General features: G+C 44.5%; 1 protein-coding gene and 1 long non-coding RNA gene across 14 annotated transcripts in view; one reads left to right on the forward strand and one right to left on the reverse strand.

Moving 5' to 3' along the window:
* LOC147026423 (diacylglycerol kinase zeta-like) overlaps window positions 1–24,346 on the forward strand; it is a 293,140-nt gene that overhangs the window by 162,314 nt on the left and 106,480 nt on the right. For all 9 annotated transcript variants that reach the window (XM_085881839.1, XM_085881846.1, XM_085881840.1 and 6 more), the window contains 7 exons: window positions 10,114–10,174; window positions 10,930–11,043; window positions 16,277–16,408; window positions 16,705–16,783; window positions 16,900–16,955; window positions 21,334–21,396; window positions 22,161–22,234. In XM_085881839.1, the coding sequence (XP_085737965.1) occupies window positions 10,114–10,174; window positions 10,930–11,043; window positions 16,277–16,408; window positions 16,705–16,783; window positions 16,900–16,955; window positions 21,334–21,396; window positions 22,161–22,234 (579 nt within the window). The remainder of the gene's footprint in view (window positions 1–10,113; window positions 10,175–10,929; window positions 11,044–16,276; window positions 16,409–16,704; window positions 16,784–16,899; window positions 16,956–21,333; window positions 21,397–22,160; window positions 22,235–24,346) is intronic.
* LOC147026425 (uncharacterized) overlaps window positions 1–24,346 on the reverse strand; it is a 147,455-nt gene that overhangs the window by 13,199 nt on the left and 109,910 nt on the right. The gene's annotated exons all lie outside the window — the stretch shown is intronic.

Raw genomic sequence — 24,346 nt, forward strand, 5'->3', positions numbered from 1 at the left:
TTGAGGCTCCACGCGGTGAGATCTTGCATGGAGCCCCAGACCGAAGGAGATTGACTGTTATCTTGAACTTTCATTTTCTAATAATTGTGCCAACAGTTGTTGCCTTCTCACCAAGCTGCTTGCCTATTGTCCTGTCGCCCATCCCAGCCTTGTGCAAGTCTACAATTTTGGCCCTGATGTCTTTCGACAGCTCTCTGGTCTTGCCCATTGTGGAGAGGTTGGAGTCTGATTGATTGAATGTGGACAGCTGTCTTTTATGCAGATAACGAGATCAAACAGGTGCAGTTAATGCAGGTAATTAGTGGAGAATGGGAGGGCTTCTTAAAGACAAAACTAACAGGTCTGTGAGAGCCGGAATTCTTACTGGTTGGTAGGTGATCAAATACTTATTTCATGCAATAAAATGCAAATTAATTTCGCTCCATTTCGCTCTGTCCTCCACATCCTTCATTGACACTCCAACCACCCGCATGTCCGCCCTCACCGTATCCATGAACCTCTTATTTGGCCTTCCTCTTTGTCCTCCTGCCTGGCGGCTTCATCTTCAACATCCTTCTCCCGATATACTCCGCTTCCCTCCTGTGCAAATGTCCAAACCATCTCAATCTCGCCTCTCTCACTTTGTCTCCAAACCGTCCTACCTGCACTGTCCCTCTAATATACTCATTTCTTATCCTATCCATCCTCGTCACTCCCAATGAGAATCGCAGCATCTTTAACTCTGCCACCTCCAGCTCCGCTTCCTGTCTTTTTGTAAGTGCCACCGCTTCCAAACCATACAACATAGCTGGTCTCACTACCGTCTTATATACTTCCCCTTCACTCTTGCAGCTACCCTTCTGTCACAAATCACTCCTGCAACTCTTCTCCACCCACTCCATCCTGCCTGCACGCTCTTTTTCACTTCTCTCCCACACTCTCTGTTACTTTGGACAGTTGATCCCAAGTATTTAAATCAATCCACCTTCCCCACCTCAACTCCTTGCAACCGCACCATACCACCACCCTCCCTCTCATTTACGCACATGTACTCCGTCTTCCTCTGACTGACTATCATTCCCCTTCTCTCCAGTCCGTACCTCCACCGCTCGAGGCTCACCTCAGCCTGCTCCCTACTCTCCCTACAGATCATGATGTCATCCGCGAACATCATAGTCCATGGGGACTCCAGTCTGATCTTGTCCATCACCATTGCAAACAGGAAAGGGCTCAGAGTCGATCCTTGGTGCAATCCCACTTTAACCTTAAACCGGTCCGTCATTCCTACCGCACACCTCACCGCTGTCACACTGTCCTCATACATATCCTGCATGATCCTCACATACTTCTCCACCACTCCCGACTTCCTCATACAATGCCACAACTCCTCTCTTGGCACCCTATCATAAGCTTTCTCTAAATCCACAAACACACAATGTAACTCCTTATGGCCTTCCCTATACTTCTCCATCAACATTCTCAAAGCAAACATTGCATCAGTGGTGCTCTTTCCTGGCATAAACCCATATTGCTGCTCACAGATCGTCACCTCTCCTCTCAACCTAGCTTCCACTACTCTTTCCCACAACTTCATGGAGTGGCTTAACAACTTTATCCCTCTATAATTTCCACAGCTCTGCACATCACCCTTATTCTTGAAAATCGGAACCAGTACACTTAATCTCCACTCCTCCGGCATCCTCTCACTTTCCAAGACTTTATTAAACAATCTGGTTAACAACCCCACTGCCATCTCTCCTAAGCACTTCCATGCCTCCACTGGTATACCATCTGGGCCAACCGCCTTTCCACTTTTCATCTTCTTCATAGCAGTCCTCACTTCATCCTTACTGATCCACCCCACTTCCAGATTCACTATCTCCACCTCTTCCAACCTTCTCTCTCTCTCTCTCTCTCTCTCTCTCTCTCTCTCTCTCTCTCTCTCTCTCTCTCTCTCTCTCTCTCTCTCTCTCTCTCTCTCTCTCTCTCTCTCTCTCTCTCTCTCTCTCATTTTCTTCATTCATCAGCTCCTCAAAGTACTCCATCCACCTTCTCAACACACTCTCCTCGCTCGTCAGCACATTCCCATTTGCATCCTTTATCACCCTAACCTGCAGCACATCCTTCCCAGCTCGGTCCCTCTGTCTTGCCAATCGGTATAAATCCTTTTCCCCTTCTTTTGTATCCAACTTCTCATACAGCTCGTCATATACCTTTTCCTTGGCCTTTGCCACCTCTCTTTTTGCCTTTCGCCGCCACACCTTGTACTCCTGCCTACTTTATTCATCTCTCTGACTATCCCACTTCTTTTTCGCCAACCCCTTCTTCCTTATACTTTCCTGTACTTCCTCATTCCACCACCAAGTCTCCTTATCTTCCTTCCTCTGTCCAGATGTCACACCAAGTACCTTCCTAGCTATCTCCCTCACAACTTCTGCTGTCGTTGCCGAATCATCCCACCCATCTTTACCACCATCCAACGCCTGTCTCACCTCCTCCCTAAATGTCACGCAACAGTCTTCCTCCTTCAGCTTCCACCATCTGGTCCTTGGTTCAGCCCTCACTCTCTTCCTCAACCTCACCTCTAAAGTGATCCTACAGACCACCAATCGATGCTGTCGAGCTACACTCTCCCCTGCCACCACCTTGCAGTCACTAATCTCTTTCAGGTTGCATCTCCTGCTTAAGATGTAATCCACCTGTGTGCACTTTCCTCCACTCTTGTATGTCACCCTGTGTTCCTCCTTCTTCTTGAAATACGTATTTACCACTGCCATTTCCATTCTTTTTGCAAACTCTACCACCATTTGCCCTTCCACATTTCTCTTGTTGAGACCGTACCTCCCCATCACCTCCTCATCCTCTTTATTCCCTTTCCCAACATGCCCATTGAAATCTGCTCCAATCACCACTCTTTCATCCTTGGATACACTCTCCACCACTTCATCTAACTCACTCCAGAAATCTTCTTTATACTCCATCTCACACCCCATATGTGGGGCATATGCACTGATGACATTCATCATCACCCCTTCAATTTCCAACTTCACACTCATCACTCGGTCAGACACTCTCCTCACCTCCAAGACCCTCTTGACATAATCTTCCTTCAGGATTATCCCGACACCATTTCTCCTCCCATCCACACCATGGTAGAACAGTTTGAAACCACCTCCAATGCTCCTCGCCTTACTCCCCATCCACTTGGTCTCTTGTACACACAGTATGTCTACCTTTCTTCTCTCCATCATATCAGCCAACTCTCGCCCTTTGCCAGTCATCGTCCCAACATTCAGAGTTCCAACTCTCACCTCCACACTTCTACCCTTCCCCCTCTCCCACTGCCTCCGGACTCGCCTTCCCTGTCTCCTTCTCCTCCTTCGCCCAGCAGTAGCACAATTTCCACTGGTACCCTGCTGACCACCGGTACCGGTGGCAGTCGTTGGTAACCCGGGTCTCGACCGATCCGGTATGGACATTCGTTTTGTTGTCCGCATAATGATTTGGCATAGGTTTTTACGCCGGATGCCCTTCCTGACTCAACCCTGGTCGCCTCTTACGACACACAGGGATATGGTACACCTATTCTAACCGGGGCATACCCTCTGTATATATATATATATATATATATATATATATATATATATATATATATATATATATATATATATATATATATATATATATATATATATATATATATATATATATATATGTACATATATATATATATATATATATATATATATATATATATATATATATATATATATATATATATATATATATATATATATATATATATGTACATATATATATATATATATATATATATATGTACATATATATATGTATATATATGTATATATATGTATATATATGTATATATATATATATATGTATATATATATATATATATGTATATATATATATATATGTATATATATATATATATATATATATATATATATATGTATATATATATATATATATATATATATATTTAAGCCTGGTGTTGGCGCAGTGGTTCGGACAGCGGCTTGGGATCCAAAAGGTCCTGAGTTCAAGCCCCGTTGGGCCACTGAATTTATACACCAGGGGGTTGACTCAGCCTCTTGACACAACTTCATGGTGTGGGATGTGCAGAGGGAGGGATGTGCAGAGGGGATGGTCTGAACGAAGAGGAATTTGCAGAGCTGTGGAAATTACAGAGGGATAAAGTTGTTAAGCCACACCATGAAGTTGTGGGAAAGAGTAGTGGAAGCTAGGTTGAGAGGAGAGGTGACGATCTGTGAGCAGCAATATGGGTTTATGCCAGGAAAGAGCACCACTGATGCGATGTTTGCTTTGAGAATGTTGATTGAGAAGTATAGGGAAGGCCAGAAGGAGTTACATTGTGTGTTTGTGGATTTAGAGAAAGCTTATGATAGGGTGCCAAGAGAGGAGTTGTGGCATTGTATGAGGAAGTCGGGAGTGGTGGAGAAGTATGTGAGGATCGTGCAGGATATGTATGAGGACAGTGTGACAGCGGTGAGGTGTGCGGTAGGAATGACGGACCGGTTTAAGGTTAAAGTGGGATTGCACCAAGGATCGACTCTGAGCCCTTTCCTGTTTGCAATGGTGATGGACAGGTTGATGGATGAGATCAGACTGGAGTCTCCATGGACTATGATGTTCGCGGATGACATCATGATCTGTCGGGAGAGTAGGGAGCAGGCTGAAGCGAGCCTTGAGAGGTGGAGGTACGTACTGGAGAGAAGGGGAATGATAGTCAGTCGGAGTAAGACGGAGTACATGTGCGTAAATGAGAGGGAGGGTGGTGGTTTGGTGCGGTTGCAAGGAGTTGAGGTGGGGAAGGTGGATTGGTTTAAATACTTAGGATCAACTGTCCAAAGTAACGCAGAGTGTGGGAGAGAAGTGAAAAAGAGAGTGCAGGCAGGATGGAGTGGGTGGAGAAGAGTTGCAGGAGTGATTTGTGACAGAAGGGTAGCTGCAAGAGTGAAGGGGAAAGTATATAAGACGGTAGTGAGACCAGCTATGTTGTATTATATGGTTTGGAGGCGGTGGCACTAACAATAAGACAGGAAGCGGAGCTGGAGGTGGCAGAGTTAAAGATGCTGCGATTCTCGTTGGGAGTGACGAGGATGGATAGGATAAGAAATGAGTATATTAGAGGGACAGCGCCGGTAGGACGGTTTGGAGACAAAGTGAGAGAGGTGAGATTGAGATGGTTTGGACATGTGCACAGGAGGGAAACGGAGTATATCGGGAGAAGGATGTTGAAGATGGAGCCGCCAGGCAGGAGGAGAAGAGGAAGGCCAAAGAAGAGGTTCATGGATGCGGTGAGGACGGACATACAGGTGGTTGGAGTGTCAATGGAAGATGTGGAGGATAGAGCGAAATGGAGACTGTTGATCCGCTGTGGCGACCCCTAACGGGAGCAAGCCGAAAGAGGAAGAAGAACAAGGGGGGTTGACTCAGCCTGTCATCCTTCCGAGGTCGGCGAAATGAGTACCAGTGTACTGGGCTGGTGTATACCCCGTTTAAAATATAGGTGTACCATATCCCTGTGTCGTAAGAGGCGATCAGGGTTGCGTCAGGAAGGGCATCCGGCATAAAACATGTGCCAAATCACTATGCGGATCATACGGATGATCTGCTGTGGTGACTCCGAACACGGGAGCAGCTGAAAGAAGAAGAAGATATATATATATATATATATATATATATATATATATATATATATATATATATATATATATATATATATATATATATATATATATATATATATATATATATGAAGACCACAAGGGAGGTGGAGAGCCTTGAGAGGTGGAGGTACGCACTGGAGAGAAGGGGAATGATAGTCAGTCGGAGTAAGACGGAGTACATGTGCGTAAATGAGAGGGAGGGTGGTGGTATGGTGCGGTTGCAAGGAGTTGAGGTGGGTTGCGTGGAAAACCAGATGTCACTTGTTGTAAATTTCAGGGTTATTGCACCTGCCAATAGTTGGCAACATAAGGTTTCCTCTCACAATATTACTTTAACAAATAACCAGGGGTGTCACATAATTTATATGGTATAAAGTTTAGCCGTGCAATGAAAAAACAAGTGTTGTCAAAGCTGAACAAGTAGAAACCCAGAGTTGTCAGTACTTTACTCCTGGTTATCTCCCTTTCATTCATGTTAACTGTTCCACCATAATATTCAGAGTTGAGAAACTAAAAAATGAAAGGTTGTAAAACTTTCACAGCATAAACTCTGAGCACTACAATAGCCTATTTGGTTATATCATGGGCTCCGTAGTTGGTGCATATCGTGGTTCAAGCTTGGTCAAACCTTTATTGTGACTTTTTTGGGACCCACGTCGTGGCTTAATGGTTAGCGCGTCTGAGTACCCATCCTCATTCGATGTACCCACCGCCCAATCAACCTGCTTAGGTATATGAGGGAGTCACATGAGGTGACTTCTGCTATCGCGGGGGTAGTTTATCCTTGGTTTCCTCCCGGTTTTCCATCATATTAAGTAGTACGGAGTAAGAAATGGAGAATTCGTCGTCATATAAGCGAAATACCCTTGAGTATGGCGTTGAACACCAATCAAACAAAAAAACAATGACCGTTTAATGTTGAAAAAAATAATCTGTGATCACCAAAGTCATGTAATGTATGCTAATAACCAACAAGCATGAATTTGCTGCACATCCTGGGTTAAAATTGCATGGCAATTATTAAACAAGGGAATAACCAGTGATGTCAGTTTGCAACATTGTTTCGTTCTTTGCTCTTAAATTAAATAACACAGAAGCTTGGCAAATGCTACATGCTTAATTTGATCGGCCAATGATCACTCTTCCTTTTACTGGAAAATAAATCTATATGACAGTTATTAAACAGTTCACCAAAGTCTTGAAACTTTGTTTTTCAGTTTCTTCAAAATTGACTTATCTTGACATCTCTGGTTTTCTCCTTGTGGTCTTCATATATATATATATATATATATATATAGCTCTCTCACCTCACCTATGGCTATCACCTCATCAATTAAACCCAGGTGGCTAGGATTATATAAATAAATTGACTCCTCCCATGCTCTTCTCGCTGAAGAAGCTGCATAAAGCAACCAAGAATGCCCACCAAGGCAAGCCCTTTGCTGTTTAAAACCCTTCCCAGAGTTCCTCCACAGTTGTAAAGACATTATGAACAGAGTCACTGGCTCTGCCCAAATACAGATATCAGTGGTGGCCTGATCAGGTTTTAACAGCCCACAAATGCTGGAAGGGAAGAAGGAACCAAACGAGAACATGGTTATGCCTCCCTACTAGACTTCTTAAGAATGCTGCTACCACTCTTCAACCCTCCACACCTCCACCAAACCTTATTGGCCTGACAGTAGGTCTCATCTGAAACTTTATTTCCTTATGACCATTTAGCTGCTCTGGTAACTCATATCTGTACCTTGTAATAATACGAAAGATGGCAATTGTGTATGTCGAAGCCTTGAAATGTGATGTGTATTATGCGAAAATCTTTTGAATTATGCTTTCATATTCTATTTACAGTTAGCTTCTATCATGTGTACGTGCAAACCTCTTGAAGTTCAAATTTACACAAGGATTTTATAAACTCCCTGTATGTACAGTATTGTTTGGAAAGTGACACATCCAACAAACAATTTGGTCTGAGCTCTACTTCACCAATTTTAAGCGTACATTTTGGCCTGAATTTTAACAAGCACATGCACATGCCACACAAAAACAATGCCTGTGTTAAACATAAGCAGACAAAGGGATAATTTGTAAACGCAGTCAGTCAGTAATTATGCAATTTGACCCTGACATTAGCTGACAATAGACCACAAATTTGATCTTGGAAGGACCGTCATATGAGGCGTCACACCCAATATGCATCGAAGATTGGTGCTTGGCATGTGAATAGCCAAGGAGGTGGTCCAATAAATTAAATAATTAACATCACTATACAATACAATCCTTTAATAGATGTGGGAAAATGTAATGGTGTGAAGCGATAGCACAAAGAAGGGAAGCATACAACACCAACATGGCACGTATACATCGCCACGTGACGTTATCCTGCCACACCAGTGTGCCACTTCACAGGCAAAGCAGGTGCGCTGCCCCACAATGCTACCACACTCACCCACAATGCACAATTGCCTGTTCACAAAACACCTGACCAGCTTGCCAGCACACACTACCGATACACTACCCAGAAAACAGCGGCCAACAACATATGGTGCTCCCCTGGAAGTGTGTGAGCAGCGAAATCCCCTCATAACCCCTTATATACATTCATATAATACTAGATCACGCTAGTTGCAATTTAAGAAAGAGCCAAACACCAGTGATCATGGCATTGAATATCCTGATACCTAAAAATTATTTGCTTTGGCATGTGGCTGGAGATGAGCTGCAAGTCAGATAAAAAATGGCTGCTACCATAATGAAGCTGGAGAACTGTCGCACACCATTGGAGAATTGTCGCACATTCGAAGCACAGTGATTTCAGACAGACAGTGCTCCCTGCACTGTCTGTCTGTAAGAAAGTGCAACATTAAATATTTCATCATCATGGTTCAGAGATGAAGAAATTCTGCAACATTGGAAAGTTACGTTCACCATAGACTGTTGCTTCTTCAAAAAGGGAAGGACCAAAGATGCGTGACTTTCTGACAGCACACTCGACATTGATTGTTGGTGAGTCTCTTTCATATTACCAGACCTGTGGTTGTTCTGTCCCCCGTATGCGGCAATGGTGGCGGTTGACTTTTCCAGTGATTTGGCATGTTTCCCCAACAGAAAATGATAATCTATCAAGAAACACAAGGAACTTTCAGATTTTTAGTTCACCTGGAACGTAGTTCCGGGGAGCTTACTGCTTATGGGATGGCGCATCGTCCGTCCGTCAGCCCACAAACATTTGCAACTTCTTCTCTGAAACTACACACACTATTTCGATGAAACTTCACCACAACCTTCATCACCCAGAATGTACCAAAGTTTGTTCATGCCATTAAAAAAACATCGGGCCCTACGGGGGTCTACCAGGGGGGGGGGGATTTCCCCCCAAAATATGTATTTGCTTTCTTCTCAGAAACCACACCCACCATTTTGATGAAACTTGACCACAACCCTTTACCACCTGTGATGTACCAAAGTTTGGTCACTGCATTAAAAAAAAAATTCCATAGGTATTTACTTTCGTCTCTGTTAATTATTTTGTGGGTCATCCACAACTACCAGTGGTTCCCTGGTTTTCTTATCCAGGCACTACCGAGTGAGTGCCCAGGGGTATTACCCCTATTTTAAAATTTGAACTGTTATCGAAATGTAACCTTGCATAGTATTCCTGTTGCTGCAGCAATATTTGAACCACATCTTGTCAGCATGTTCCTGCAATTTCACGTAATTGAGAATTATGTGCACTGTTGATTGTGGGATGTTTAGTTCACCAGATGCGTGTCGCAGTAACTTTCGTGGACTCTTAAAATGCTGCCTGGATGATGACCGCAGTCTCCACACTGATTTGTGTAGAGCCGATGATGATCCTTTCTCTGTTCTTTCTCGATGTACAATGGCCAAACCTCGTGCCGATCAGATTGTGGTTGTCGTGTTAATCGTGATAGAAAAATACCCTAAAAATTCTCAAACACTGAAGTGATTATTTTATATTTATCAAGTTAAACATGCCACAGGATCCCATAAAAAAACTTGTGAAAAAGGAGAGCTTTTAAATAGAGGGGCAATGAGACATGCTGTTTGTGGGTTTTCACATTGTACAGGTGAACAAAAAGCAACACTGAGTAATGAGAAGAAACTATTGGATTGATAGATCCCCCTAGTTAAGGTGCAGCATACATTTAGTAGTACACAATCATAGTGAGGTGGAATCACCATCATAGTATTACCATGTTGCACTTCATCATTACATCAGCATATTTACAAACAGACAATGATGATGTTATAAAACAGGAGATGCTACTGTAGTGACATCATCAAATAATTGAATGCATGATAGCATGTGATGGGGCAGCAGTCTGTGAGAATGATACAAAAGTTACTTTTACATGTGACTCTCCTTCATTTTACATGCTGCCTTGATGTGCCTCAGACTGGACATGTATCGAACAGTTCCTAATTTGAGGATCATGGCCTGCGGAGGTGATGGTACTGTAAGTAATACTTTATGCCATTCTATTTGCTAATCGCAATAGTATTGCAGTCTGTACCTTCCTTACTCCATCAATGTATTACAGCAAGAAACTCTGTTTATTTAATTATTTTTTCATATGCAACCTGTGGCTGCTTGGCTGCATCGTTTTCTGGGGGCATGGCTGTGCCGCTGATGCAATGTCCCCTGTTACCAGTAAGCGGGTATTCATTTTTCCGAACTCGGAAAGATGACAGGCTGAGTCAACCCTACCTGTTGTTAATTCAAAGGCTTGATGGGGGCTTTTAACTCAAGACCCAAAGATCTTAAGTCAGCCACCTTAACCGTTAAGCCAACACCAGGCCTAAACTCCCATCCATCCACCCATTGGGACCATACTCTGTGCAGAGCGTTGGTGCTGCCTAAGCAAACTCCTTGGCTATTGGGTACAATCATTGACAGGTCACCATTCCAACAGAGGATAAATGCAAGCTGGCACTCATTTTGCCGACCTCGGAAGGATGACAGGCAGAGTGAACCCCACCTTGTATTAATTCAACAGCCGAGTGGGATTTGAACTCACGATCCTAGGATCCCAAGCCCACCCCCCTAACCATTAAGCCAACACCAGGCCTAAACTCCCTGCAATGCTGTGGGTTATGTTTCAATTTAATGTACTTCACCATGTCATTTTAATTTACGTCCTTGAAGATATCATGATTCACTTCAACATCACTTTCACTTAAACAGACCTTTTAAAATTTATGTTGTGCACAGGTTGGATGGATTCTGTCAATCCTGGATCAACTGCAGATATCACCACCACCTCCAGTTGCTGTATTACCACTGGGCACCGGCAATGACCTTGCACGCACACTTAACTGGGGAGGTGTAAGTGTTGCACTGAGAAAAACTTCAGTTTTGCATCTTCACATGGTGGCCTTGCCTAAGTGTAACATCTTCCATTTTCTTAATTTGGCCCAGAGTGGTCTGCGCTCATTTGTGGCCTCATGGACATTTTGCTATTACCAACTGACCCAAGTCTTCACCTGCCCAGTTGTGCTGGTATATCACGAATGGTACAGCTAGTTGAAAGCTAATTGAAAAATGAGGATGTCAGGAGATGTTCCATTGCCCTTCCATACAACATGTAGGCAAGCAAGAGGTGGTTGTAGGCAAAGAAGAGGTGGTTGTAGGGAAGAAAGCACAGCCAAAGTTACTCCTGGGGTTGTGGAGGGGTGATATCAGTACACAGACAGTGACAAATGGAGTTCTTCATGTAAATTGCAACCGTGCCACTCGGACAGGATTCAGGCCTTTCAAAACGGAAGAAGCGATAGTTGGGGAGAGATGCAGAGGAATTGGAGACATCCTGTTGGAGGATGGATTCTGTTAAGTGGACAATTTCAGGCTGAGCAAGAGCAAGCCTGTATTGGCAGATCTGTTAGATTGGAGAGGAGGGCTTAGATGTTTGGAGGTCCATCCAGCAAGGGACAGGGAGGAGGTGTTGTTGACAAAGTGCAGAAATGTGGAAAGGAGCGAGGAGAGAAGGCAGAGTGAGGGGCGGGGGGGTGGGATGAGAAGGACAGGGGGAATCTTAGAGGGACAGGAACAGAGAGGAGGCAGAGTTGACAGAGTGAATGAACATAGAGCAGGGATGGGGGCAATAAAACGGGGAGTTGGGTTAGGGGTGAGGGATTGTGTAGAGGGGGGTGAGAAGTAGGATGTAGAGAGGGGGTGGGACAGGGTGTTTTGGCTCTTCCATGAGCTTTGACTCTGTATACAAAAAAGGGACTTTCATACGTATCTCCATGAAGTATGGCTCCCCTCTCTGGGCTGGTACTACTGCTTCTGACCTTGCTCTTATTGAGACAGTCAAAAACAAGGCCTCCTGCACCATTGGAATTTTAAGAAATGAGGTGAATTCCCAGGAATTGTCGAGTGTTGCTCTCTCCCACCAGCAAAAAGTTGGTGGGCTCTCGATGCAAGGTTACGTCTAGCCTTGCTCCTCCTGCCCCTCTTTCTGCTCTTCCTAAGTCACTTCAGATCCATGTGTGTTCCTTAAGAAACCCTGCTCTGCCCACCCTCCCAAAGTCCAGGCTGGTTGTCCCCCTGCATTCATTCTCCCCCTTATTCACCCGATTGTGGAATAATCTCCGATTTCTCGTCCTCCTGATGTTAGCCTTTCAATGTGTTGCCCATTATGACCTCATATTGACCTTTTAAAAACCACAGTTTTCCATGGATGCTCGCTTTCCATCAAACATTCTTTTTTTCCAACTTCAGTGCCAACTCACCCCCCTCACCCCTCACTCTCACTCTCAAAGCAACCATCCCACTCTTCTCCCTCCAAGCCTCCCTCTCACCTCTCTCAAAAATCCCCCCTCACCTTTCTCCCACCTTTCATCCCCCTCACTCTTCCTTCTCTAAGTTGCCCCCCCTCTCATCCACCAACCTGCCTCCCTCCACTGCCCTCTCACTTCCATCTCTTCACTCCACCTCCTCAAATCCTCAACTGCCTTCTTCCTTGTCTCTTGTCCCCCCTCTCCCCCAGCACTACAGAGCCTTTTCTCCTCCTCATTCGGCCCCCTCCCCTCGCTGTTCTGCAATACCCCACACTCCTTCAGCAACCCTCCTTACCTGCCCCCTCATCCCTTGTCCTACCCTCCCCTCCCCCTCCACCTCCTGCACCCAAAGCCTCCTCCCCTTCCTCTTCATTAAAAGTGTGGACCTCAAATATCCGGGGCCTTCGCTCAAACCTTTCAGATCTTTCCATACAGGTTGCCACTGACAAACCAGACATTATCTGCCTAACAGAAACTTTCCTCTCCCAAGACGTGTCTGACTCCCAAGTATCTCTCCCTGGCTACTCCCTCTTACGGTATGACAGACCTGAGCCTCGTCCTGGTGGAGGTGTTGCTCTCTTCATCAAAGACTCTATTCCTCACTCTCCATGCACTGCTCTCACTCCCCCACACCCCCAGGAATACCTCTGGCTTCGGCTTCCCCTCCACTCCCACCTCATGTTTATATGTGTACTGTACCGTCCACCGAACAGTGATGACTCCATCTACACCTCACTATCCGAAAACATGGACCATCTTCTATCTTCTCATCCAAACTCTCTCTTCCTCTTATGTGGTGACTTCAATTGTCATCACGCCAGTTGGCTAGGTGTGGGTACCTCTCTCACCTGCCATGGCACCTCAGCAAAAGCTTTCTGCGACTCATTGGGACTGACTCAATCGGTCAACTTCCCGACCCGGATCTCAACCAATGGTACTCCATCTCTTCTGGATCTGATTTTGACAAATTTCCCTGACAATATCTGCTGCTCTTCCTTCGCTCCAATTGGTTCTTCTAACCACGTCCTTGTCAAAGTGGACATCTCTCTGGCTGTTATCAGAGAACCACCTCACCGCCGTCGAGTCTGGCATTTCACTCAAGCCGACTGGCAGGGTCTCCGAGCAGCCATCAAACTTACAGACTGGTCTCCTATCACTACTTTCTCAAACATCAACTCATCCTGGGAATTCTTTCAAAGAAACTTGCTCTCCCTCATGCATAGATTTATCCCCTCTCGTGTTCAGTTGTCTTACCCTTCCTCCCGCCCTTGGTTTACTGAAGCTTGTGGCGAGGCAGTTGTCCTGAAACAACTTGCCTTTGCCTCATGGAAAGCAAACCCAACTGAGGGCAATCTCCAGTTCTTTCCACAAAGCTCGGAACAAGTGTGTATCTACCCTCAGGAGAGCCAGAAAACAACATCTTTCTCATCTCAAGTCTGAACTCTCAAACCTCTCTCCCTCCTCAAAATCCTGGTGGCGTTTAATCAAATCTGTTTCTGGTGTATGTTCCCCCTCCATCCCCTCCCTTACCTCAAATGGCCGCACTGCTGATTCCACACGTGATAAAGCTGAATGTCTAAACTCGGTGTTTGCAGCTAAATCTTGTGTCCTAAACCCATCACTATCTCTACCCACTTTACCCAGTCGCACCCAACTGTCCCTGGACTCTGTATCCTTTTCTCCTGACAAGGTGGAGAGCTTGCTTTCAAACCTCGAGTCAGATTCTGCAACCGGTCCAGATGGCATCAGCCCACGTGTCCTCAAAGCCTGCTCTTCTGCTCTTGCTCACCCACTCTCTGTTCTATTCACCCTCTCATTTGCCCAAGGTCATCTGCCATCTGCTTGGAAATCTGCTAACATCACTGCCCTGCAGAAAAAAGGTGCAAAAACAGATCCCTGTAACTACAGATCAATCAGCCTTCTCCCAATCATCAGCAAGGTGATGGAATCCATCATCGCCTCAGATATGAAATCCTTCCTCTTCTCCAATGGCTTGATTTCCAATCATCAATTTGGTTTCAGACCAGGTCACTCTACCCTGGATATGCTGCTTCTGCTCTCCCATCAATGGATGGAGGTCCTCAATGCCAGACAGGAAATCCGAGCCGTATCCCTGGACATATCACGTGCTTTTGACACAGTCTGGCACCCTGCCCTACTCACCAAACTCTCTTCCCATGGTATTCAAGGCCATCTCCACTCATGGCTCGCAGACTTCCTCTCCTGTCGCAGTCAACGTGTGGCCCTAAATGGAGTTCTTTCATCCCCTCTTCCTGTGCAGGCTGGAGTTCCTCAAGGTAGCGTTCTGGGCCCTGTTCTTTTTCTGGTTTTCATCAATGATCTCTCGGACTCTCTGGAAAATCCTCTATTTCTCTTTGCCGACGACTCCACCCTCTGCCGTACCATCTGTCATCCCTCAGACCGGCAAGCAGCAGCTTCTTCGCTCACTGCAGATCTGGATAAAATCACAAACTGGTCCAACACGTGGAACATGTCTTTCAATCCAGACAAATCTCACACTCTCACTATGTCTCTTTGAAAGGACCGTTTACAAACCCCCCCCATCCACTTTCTCAACAATCCTCTGGAAGAAGTCTTTTCTTTCAAGCTTCTGGGTCTCACTATCTGCCATGACCTTTCCTGGGAAAGTCACATTTCCAACCTCGCCTCAAAAGCCAGTCGCCGACTGGGAATCCTCCGTCGTGCTAAGTCCTTCCTTGGCCCTCTTGAGCTCCTGACCACTTACAAAGCTTTTGTCCGTAGCCTGATGGAGTACTGCTCTCCCCTCTGGGCTGGTGCTCCTGCCTCCCACCTTTCTCGGCTTCACGCTGTCGAAACCAGGGCATTTAAGATCATCGGCATCTCCCGCAATGAAGCTGAGTCTTTGGGCCTCTCACTCAATCACCGCAGGTTGGTCGGTGGTCTTTCTGTCTTCTACCGACTCCTCTCCAGCCTTGCCCCCCCTGCTCTCTCTGCGATTTGCCCCCACCACATTTTCACAGGGCGCTCAAGGTCCGCCAACAACCCCCTTCTGGTAAAACTACCAAAATCACGAATCACTGCTCATCTTCACTCTTTCATTCCTCTTTTTTCCCGCCTTTGGAATAAACTTTCTCACTCTATTCTTTCCCATTCTTCCCTCCAGGCTTTCAAAACAGCTGTTCACCACCACCTCTTATCTTCCCCCATCCAAATCCTCGATCTTTTCTACCCCCGATAATCCACCCAAGCCCACTTCCTTCATTTCTCCTGCTTTCCTTCCTGAAAGTCCCTGAAATGTCCATCTTCTCTTCGCCATGTTCCCCATCCCATCCCCATCCCTCTCCCTTCCACAGTTCACCTAATGTGTCTGTTCCCCACTGTTTTGTCCCTTCCACTCCCGCCCCTCTTGTCTCATGCCTCCTTGCTGTGAGTTGTGTGTTAGCTCTCATACGAGCCTCGACCAAGGTATACAAAAAAAAAAAAAAAAATGCTCAGCTATTCATATTCATGATCTCTTTGACACACACTGACTGAGTCTTTCCCATTCTGTTCCTTTATGGGCTCATGTTACTCGTTTTTGTGTTATTCCTCTTTTCATACTCATCAATCTCTGTATACCCACTATTCATAGTATGTATACTGCTGTCTTTTGTTGCTACTCTCCTTCCTGAGCCACATATTGTCACTGCATTTGGGTTTTTTCCAGGTATGACCCGCATATGTGCAAAGAGGATGCATGATCACTGTGCTTGTGGATGTAATAATTGGATGACTGGTGGGTGTAATGATCTTTGCAGGGGTACAGAGATGAACCGGTGACAAAAGTGTTGAGCCATGTGGAGGGTGGCATTGTTGTGCAGCTGGACCGATGGCGCCTGCACACTCGACGCAATCCAGATACCGAAGATGGAGAGAAGGGGGCTGAGCAGGTGGGAAGCAGGGTGAGGGGGGAAAAGTGACGCGGCAAGAATGATCTCCAGGAAGGATTGTATTTGAAGTGTTGAGGTGTGTGTATGCAAACGTAAGATTGGTTGGCTGTTCTCTATGAGAGATACAGGTAACCAATTGCGTTCACCAGAAGGCACCAATGGAGTGTATTTTACCTCCTCCTTGCTCTGATGACTCTTCATCGAGGATATTATCCTCTGAGTCTGCATAGTATTCTTGCATGTCCCACACTACGTGGCCTGCTGTGTTAAAATGGGTGTGTATTTATTTCTTTCAGCTCCCTTTCGATGTCTTTAATAACTACTTCAGCCTCGGCTTCGATGCTCATGTCACTCTTGATTTTCACGTGTCTCGAGGTACATCCACAGAACTGGTACAACATCTTGCTACCACATAAGGTATTTTGGTACAGTGCACATGTACAGAGGCAAGTTCACCACACTGTGCATTAACCTGTTCCTCTTTTGTGCAGAAGCGAACCCAAAAAAGTTCAACAGCAGGTTTCGAAACAAGATGTTTTACGCTGGGGTGAGTTCCTTTTTCGAATGAAAGGGTAAGCCATTTGTTCTGGTACCTGTTGTAAAGTGGCAAATCCTCTGCACAAGTTTCTGGGTTTACAAATTATCTTTTTTTTTTTTCTTCTATTTTATAAACGGTTACCATGAATGAGTTTACATGTGGAGAGAGAGAGAGAGAGAGAGAGAGAGAGAGAGAGAGAGAGAGAGAGAGAGAGAGAGAGAGAGAGAGAGAGAGAGAGAGAGAGAGAGAGAGAGAGAGAGAAGAAGAGAGAGAAGAGAGAGAGAGAAAGAAAGAGAGAGAGAAAGAAAGAGAGAGGAAGGAAGAAGAAGGAAGAAGGAAGAAGAAGGAAGAAGAGGAAGAAAAAAAAAAAAAGAGAAAGAAAGAGAAAAAAAAAACTTCCTATGGGTGGAAAATCAAAATCATAATTGTCTTGAGAAATTTATGAAACCTCCCACCCACCTTATGACACCCAATGTTACCCCAAAACTTTCCACAGAAAGTTTGGCGGATAAAGCCCCAAACCTGTGGGAGTAGTTCGGGGACAGACAGACAGTTATTCTTTATTATATACTAGCGAGGTGCCCGTGCTATGCATGGGAGAGGGCTGGACAGCCGATTCATAAAGGATTTGGGTAAAAAAAAAAAACTTATTTCAGCTGACCCCAACAGAAGTAAGGTGGGTAATATTTATTTCAATGATATCACAATGGTGAAACTGCCAATGCTGAATCCGTGAATGTCACGGGTGGAAACCCTCACATAATTTCCTCATTTTGCTTTAAACTCAATCTCTCTATATTTTCATTCCATTTTGCATCATTCCAATCACAAAGTAATGCTATACCATTAATGTAACAAAATACAAATACTTCTGAGGTAAACAAATATAGACACCATTCTCATGTGATGCCCAATACTGATGAAGCTGCCGGTGGGAAATAACAGATTCAAAACAATTTGTACGGATCGAAAATTAAATAATTGTCCTGAGAAATTTATGAAACTTCCCACCCACCTTTCGAAAATATAAAAGTGTGGTCATTTGGGTGGAAACTCAAAATCACAATTTTATTTAGATATTATCAAACCGGCGAATGTTTTTGCCGAACCCGTGATGGTGCTTACTTCCAGATCGGGAGCAGTTTCCTCTGGATAGAAAATCAAAATCATAATTGTATTGAGGAATTTATGAAACCTCACACCCACCTTCAGACATCCGCTGGGATCCCAAAATGCTCCACAGAAGGTTAGACAGGGCAAGCCCCAAAATTGAGGGAGTAGTTTGGGGACGGATGGACAGACACTCCTGCTTTATAATATTGATTATGGTATGGACTTGGTGGCATAATTTATATAGCATCCGTATAATTGATGGAGCAATGCTGGCCGATTAGAAACATTGATTATCACCTATATAAAAAATAGTCGGCCGATTCCGATGCCGATTATAAAGTGGTAAATTATAATGTCATAGTGCATTGTGCACACATGAAGTGGATACTGTGCCGGATCGGTGCTGTGTCCGCGATTGATTGGCTGTGAATCAATACATTTTAAATCCCTTCTCTAATCTATGGGTGCATCGAATGGCACAGTATCCTGCCATTTTTAAACAAATGCTGAGTTACCAAGTGCTCATTCAATAAGTTATTGACTGCTATAAAATGAAGGATTTCATACTTGTCTGGTCATGTGAAAAGCAAGTTTTACGCAAAATATAGTACAGGGAGTCACTGGGTTACAAAGGGACTCTGTTCCGAACAATTGGACCAGGAACCGGAAATGCAGTTTGCACTTATAACGTACCTGTAAGTTAACGTGTTAAGTATTCCCTTAAGTAATATTTCAGACATCAAAGAAACATAATGGGGTTGTTAAAGACTGCATGTGAAATGTACCCCTTTGCTCGGGGAGGGGTGGGGGCAGAATAATGTCGGTCCACCTTGGAAATGTGAAAAATAAAATTAACTGATGCTTTGATGCACTCGGGAACACCTGGAATGTATGACGTCAAGACGTACTTGGGCAGGAAGGATGCATAGTGAATATTAACATTTAACCCCAGCATCATATGAGCGATCGCGTTTTCCTTTGTACGAGCGGCTGTTTCTAAAGCAATTGATTACAGTGTTTTAGATGAATTGGGTATGCTTCAGAAAGCTTGTTGGTTCTCTTTGTGAGTTTCAAAGTAAACACCCGATTTCTGAGCCTTTTTCCATATTAACATGTTTTCCAAATTACAGAGCCAATTCTTTCTTCCCATCACATGACGATTGCCAGCTGTTTATGAAGAATATTGTTTCTGCGCATCTTCTTGAAACTTCTGTAATGCAAGGTTTAAAAAAAAAAAAAAATGTTTATTGAAATTTGCCATAAACAAGGGTGAAACATACTCAAGGTTTTGGGGTTTTATACAGTGCAGTATTGTAATCGGTAATCGGCACTCACACTGACTCAAATCAGCCTAAGCCAATTACTGAAAAATTGCCGATATCGATCTTTGCTCATTGCCGATACCGATATAGGCCCAGCACTAATATATGTATATATATATATATATATATATATATATATATATATATATATATATATATATATATATATATATATATATATATATATATATATATATATATATCATGTCTTGGTGATGAAACTGCAAATGCTGAATCCATGACTATATATAGCAAAAATAAATGAGAGGAATAGCAAAAAGAGCTATTCATGACACACTTTGTCAGGAAAAGTAACGTAGAGACATTGTATCACTTTAAAAAGGGAATTGGTACCTATTGGGGAAAGATCATGATGTAGGTAAGATGATTAGTATTATGTGTGACTAGCCGAAGCCCCGTCACAGACGGATCCCGTTCATTCAACCACCCTCACCAGCTCACCCACACTCGAGTGACATGGACTGAACAGGGCGTGCTTGCCCCCGCCTACTCATCCCCCGCCCCTGCCCCATTCCCCCCTCCCCACCTTCAATTTGCTTACCCCCGCCCAAAAATTTAATTACCCTGGCCCCGCCTCTTCACTCCCCGACCCCCGTCTCTTGATTCCCCGCCCCACTTGCCCCGGACCCCCGCCCCCTGTCCACCCCCTCACACTCAACCCCGTCTAATTCACCCCAGCCCCCGCCCCATTCCCCCCGTTTCCCGCTTTCAATTTTCTTACCCCCGCCCAAAAATTTGCTTACCTTGCCCCCCGCCTCTTCACTCCCTGCCCCCGTCTCTTCATCCCCCGCTCCCACCTCTTCACCTCTCGCCCCCGCCTCTTCACTTCTCGCCCCCATCTCAACGAAAAGTGTTTATTTTGCTTCAGAGTTGGTTTGACTATTGCCATTTTGTGCGATGCACTCTTACAGGTACGAAGCGTCTTTCAGTCCAGATCACAGTACCGAGAAAAACGTGATGCGACCGCTTGGAGGAGCACAAAATTGGTCCTTCAGTATTAATATATAAAAGCCTGGTGTTGGCTGAGTGGTTAGGGTAGCGGCTTGGGATCCCAGGGTCCTGAGTTCAATAGCCGTTGGCTGCTGAATTAACACCAGGGGGTTGACTCAGCCTGTCATCCTTCCAAGGTCGGCGAACTGAGTACCAGTGTACTGGTCCCGGTGTATGCCCCGGTTAGAATAGGTGTACCATATCCCTGTGTATCGTAAGAGGCGACCAGGGTTGGCGTCAGGAAGGGCATCCAGCCATAAAACATTGCCTCAAGAAAAAGCCCAACCCCTGCACAGCAGGGAAAAATGGCTGTAAAAACGGTCATATTATTATTAGTATTAATATATAGATGCTGTACTTGACTTTCTCGATAGATTTGTATATCTGCATGAATTCTTAATTATTTATGGCCTAGTAATGCTTCCACCAGACATATTATTTCAGACATCAATGAAACAAAAATAAATCGCAAGAAAAAAAAAATCAAAGAAAAAGTGACTCAGCCCTCAATGCTACTCTTTGGACTGAGATACTTAATTTCAAGATTGGTGCCCACATTAATACACAGAAGCAATGCAAACGACACACATGGAAGAATCTTGTACAAATTGAGGAAACCTCTTTATTGACCAGTGGATGCAAGCTTACCTTGAGAGCAATGAGTCAGCGTATGCATGGTTGACAGTTGCAGCGTCAGTGATCAGCAGGAGATTGTTGTGTACATTTTCTTGGAGAGTAAGAGTGTGTTGTCTGCTAGTTAAAATGGAAAAAAATAAATAAAAGTCTTAGGATAATTTGTGTCTCTTATTTGATTATCTCTATTGTATGAAGTTTAAGTTGGAAGTTGAAGTCTATTGTATTAAGCTGGGAAGGGAATATACGTTTTGTTGTAATTATAGTCCCTGATTTATGACACAAATATTTTTAAAATTTCATTTCAGATGGCATTGTCCGATTTTCTCCAGAGGAGCTCCAAAGATTTGTCGAAACACATAAAAGTTGTGGTAAAAGATGCACCTGAAATCACGAATATTTGAGTTGAAGGATTTTGATACTTTCTGCTTGTGTCTGTGATCATTCCCTTTATATTAGCTGTAAAGCAATTGCAAATATGTTTACATTTTTTTTGTATACATGGTCGAGGCTCGTGGAAGAGATAGAACTGGTACACTAAGCATATCAGAACACAACAGGACAAAAATAACAGTTGAGAGAGGAGGGAGCACCGACAGCAGAGTTGAAGGCCAAGATAGAGGCAGACTTGGCAAAACAATGGGTGTGGGAGGAATGAGGGGCAGGAGAGGATGCACAGGGTAGACAAGATGATGCATGGGGTGGACAAGATGGATACGGAAGGAAATTCTCAGGAAAGAAAAGCAGAAAATTTGGAAGGAGGGATTGGAGATAGGGAGAGGGGGAAGGGGGGGGGATAGAAAAGTTCATGGTTCTGGAATGGGGATGATCTCAGAATACAGCTCAACATTTTGTGTGGTTTTTGTCTGGTTTGAACAACCACCAGTATGTTGGGGATGATTTTTTAATTTCCTGTCAGTGGGATGTGCTGGGGTTAATGTATCGTCATGTTAGGAAGTTGGTATGATGGGTCGTGGCCAAGCATAATCACCTTGCCTACTAAGGCAAGGGATATATTGGTACAATTCTTGTGGAGTGTTGTTCTAAATTCCTACATTGTTTGCAGTTCGTGCTGTTATCATCAAAAGGATGGATTGTATTGTTGACAAGGTATGATGTGATTCTCTGCACACAGTGTGATGGTAAAGACCTCACAGCCAAGATCCAGGAGCTAAAACTGCAGTGCATTGTGTTCCTCAACATTCCTCGGTGGGTCTTGGTGAATGTCCATCAGTAAACAGTTTGTGTGCATGTGTGTCAGGTGTGAGATGTTTTGTGATGTGCATTTACGCAGTGGTTTTGTATGTGTTTTAATGAAGTTGATTTCACTGCAGAAAGTCTATCTCTGAACTTGCTAGTTGCTACATATACTGTGCCAGATTCAGGGCAGGGCAGACTGGGCAGTTGCCCAGGGGGCTCAAAATATTGGGACCTCCACAAAACTGTTTTTCTGTATCTGTGGATATATTGCATACTAGCAAATACAACCCGTCGCTTCACTGCTGGGGACAATAAAGGGGGGGGGAGGATGAAGAAAGGGGAGCACGGTAGGGGGAGGGAGAGCAAGAAAGTGGGGGGGGGAGGTGGGAAGAGTGACACCTCACCAAATGTTGCTATTCAGTGTGTGTGTGTGTGTGTGTGTGTGTGTGTGTGTGTGTGTGAGACAGACAGACAGACAGACAGACAGACAGACAGACAGACAGACAGAGACAGCAGGAGTGCGACAGAGGTGTGGGAGGAGAGTGCTGCATTTTATTAGGAGGGGGGGAGCGAGGACAGGACAGAGTGAGAGAAGGGTTGGGGGGGGGAGGAGGAATATATAAAAAGATTGGTGAGGGGTCGAGTTGGGGTTAACAAAGAGAATGATATGTGACGTTTAATGACCAAACACGAAGAAAACAAAAAACGTCAGAACAGCTGTACACACAACACAACATAGTTTGTAAAGTAATCTGCTGGCACATCTGCAAAAATTTTGATTTGTTTTTGTTTTTTTGAAAAAAAAAATCAGGAAAATTTGTGGGAAATGAATCAAAAGCAATCACTGAAAACAATGAAGTACCGCTCACGTACGACCGAATGATCCTATTGGGTGTGAATAGCGAAAACAAAGTGTTGTGACCAGATATCATACTTAGGTACCAAAAAAGAGGGGATTGCTAAAGGAGGTGTTAATGCCAGTGATTTTGGACCAACGATGCAGAAATGAAGAAAATTACCAAATTCCAATACCTCACAAATGAAGTGAAAAGATCCTGGAAGCTGAAGAATGCCAAAGTTGAACCAGTGATGATGAAGAACCTCACAGAGATGTTAAAAACCATCCCTGAGAATATTAGCACAAATGAACTACAGTTGGAAGCCGTCCTGGGCTCAGTAACGATCCTGAAGAGAGCCCTCAATGCAAAACTTTGAAAACAGAAAACTTCACAGCTTGGTCCATGAATCGTGACCCCTTACCGAAATGAAGGTGGATACTTTGAGCCTGCCCTGGGAGGACTTCATTACACATTCTGAATCACACATATGTAGATACCAATCAACGACACACACACACACACACACACACACACACACACACACACACACACACACACACACACACACACACACACACACACACACACACACACACACACACATTTTGAGACCTGGCAGGTCTCTGTTTCACCTCCTGAAACCCACCCGCATGTGGAGATAGAAGGCAACAACAGCATCTTGCATGTACACACACACACACACACACACACACACACACACACACACACACACACACACACACACACACCAACACACACACACACTGGTGGATACTATGAGCCTGCCCTGGGAGGACTTCATTACACATTTTGAATCACACGTATGTTGATACCAATCAACGACACACACACACACACACACACACACACACACACACACACACACACACACACACACACACACACACACACACACACACACACACACACACACATACACACACACACCAACACACCAACACACCAACACACCAACACACCAACACACCAACACACCAACACACCAACACACCAACACACACACACACATTTTGAGACCTGGCAGGTCTCTGTTTCACCTCCTGAAACCCACCCACATGTGGAGATAGAAGGCAACAACAGCATCTTGCATGTACACACACACACACACACACACACACACACACACACACACACACACACACACACACACACACACACACACACACACACAATGGTGGATACTTCAAGACCTGTGAGGGATCCGTTCCACCTTCTGAAACCTGCATATCCAGATAACAACCAACACACACACACACACCAA

Source organism: Eptatretus burgeri, chromosome 5 (genome assembly GCF_056783735.1).
Source record: "Eptatretus burgeri isolate ZD-2024b chromosome 5, Ebu_testis_v1, whole genome shotgun sequence".
In the NCBI taxonomy this organism is placed as follows: domain Eukaryota; kingdom Metazoa; phylum Chordata; class Myxini; order Myxiniformes; family Myxinidae; genus Eptatretus; species Eptatretus burgeri.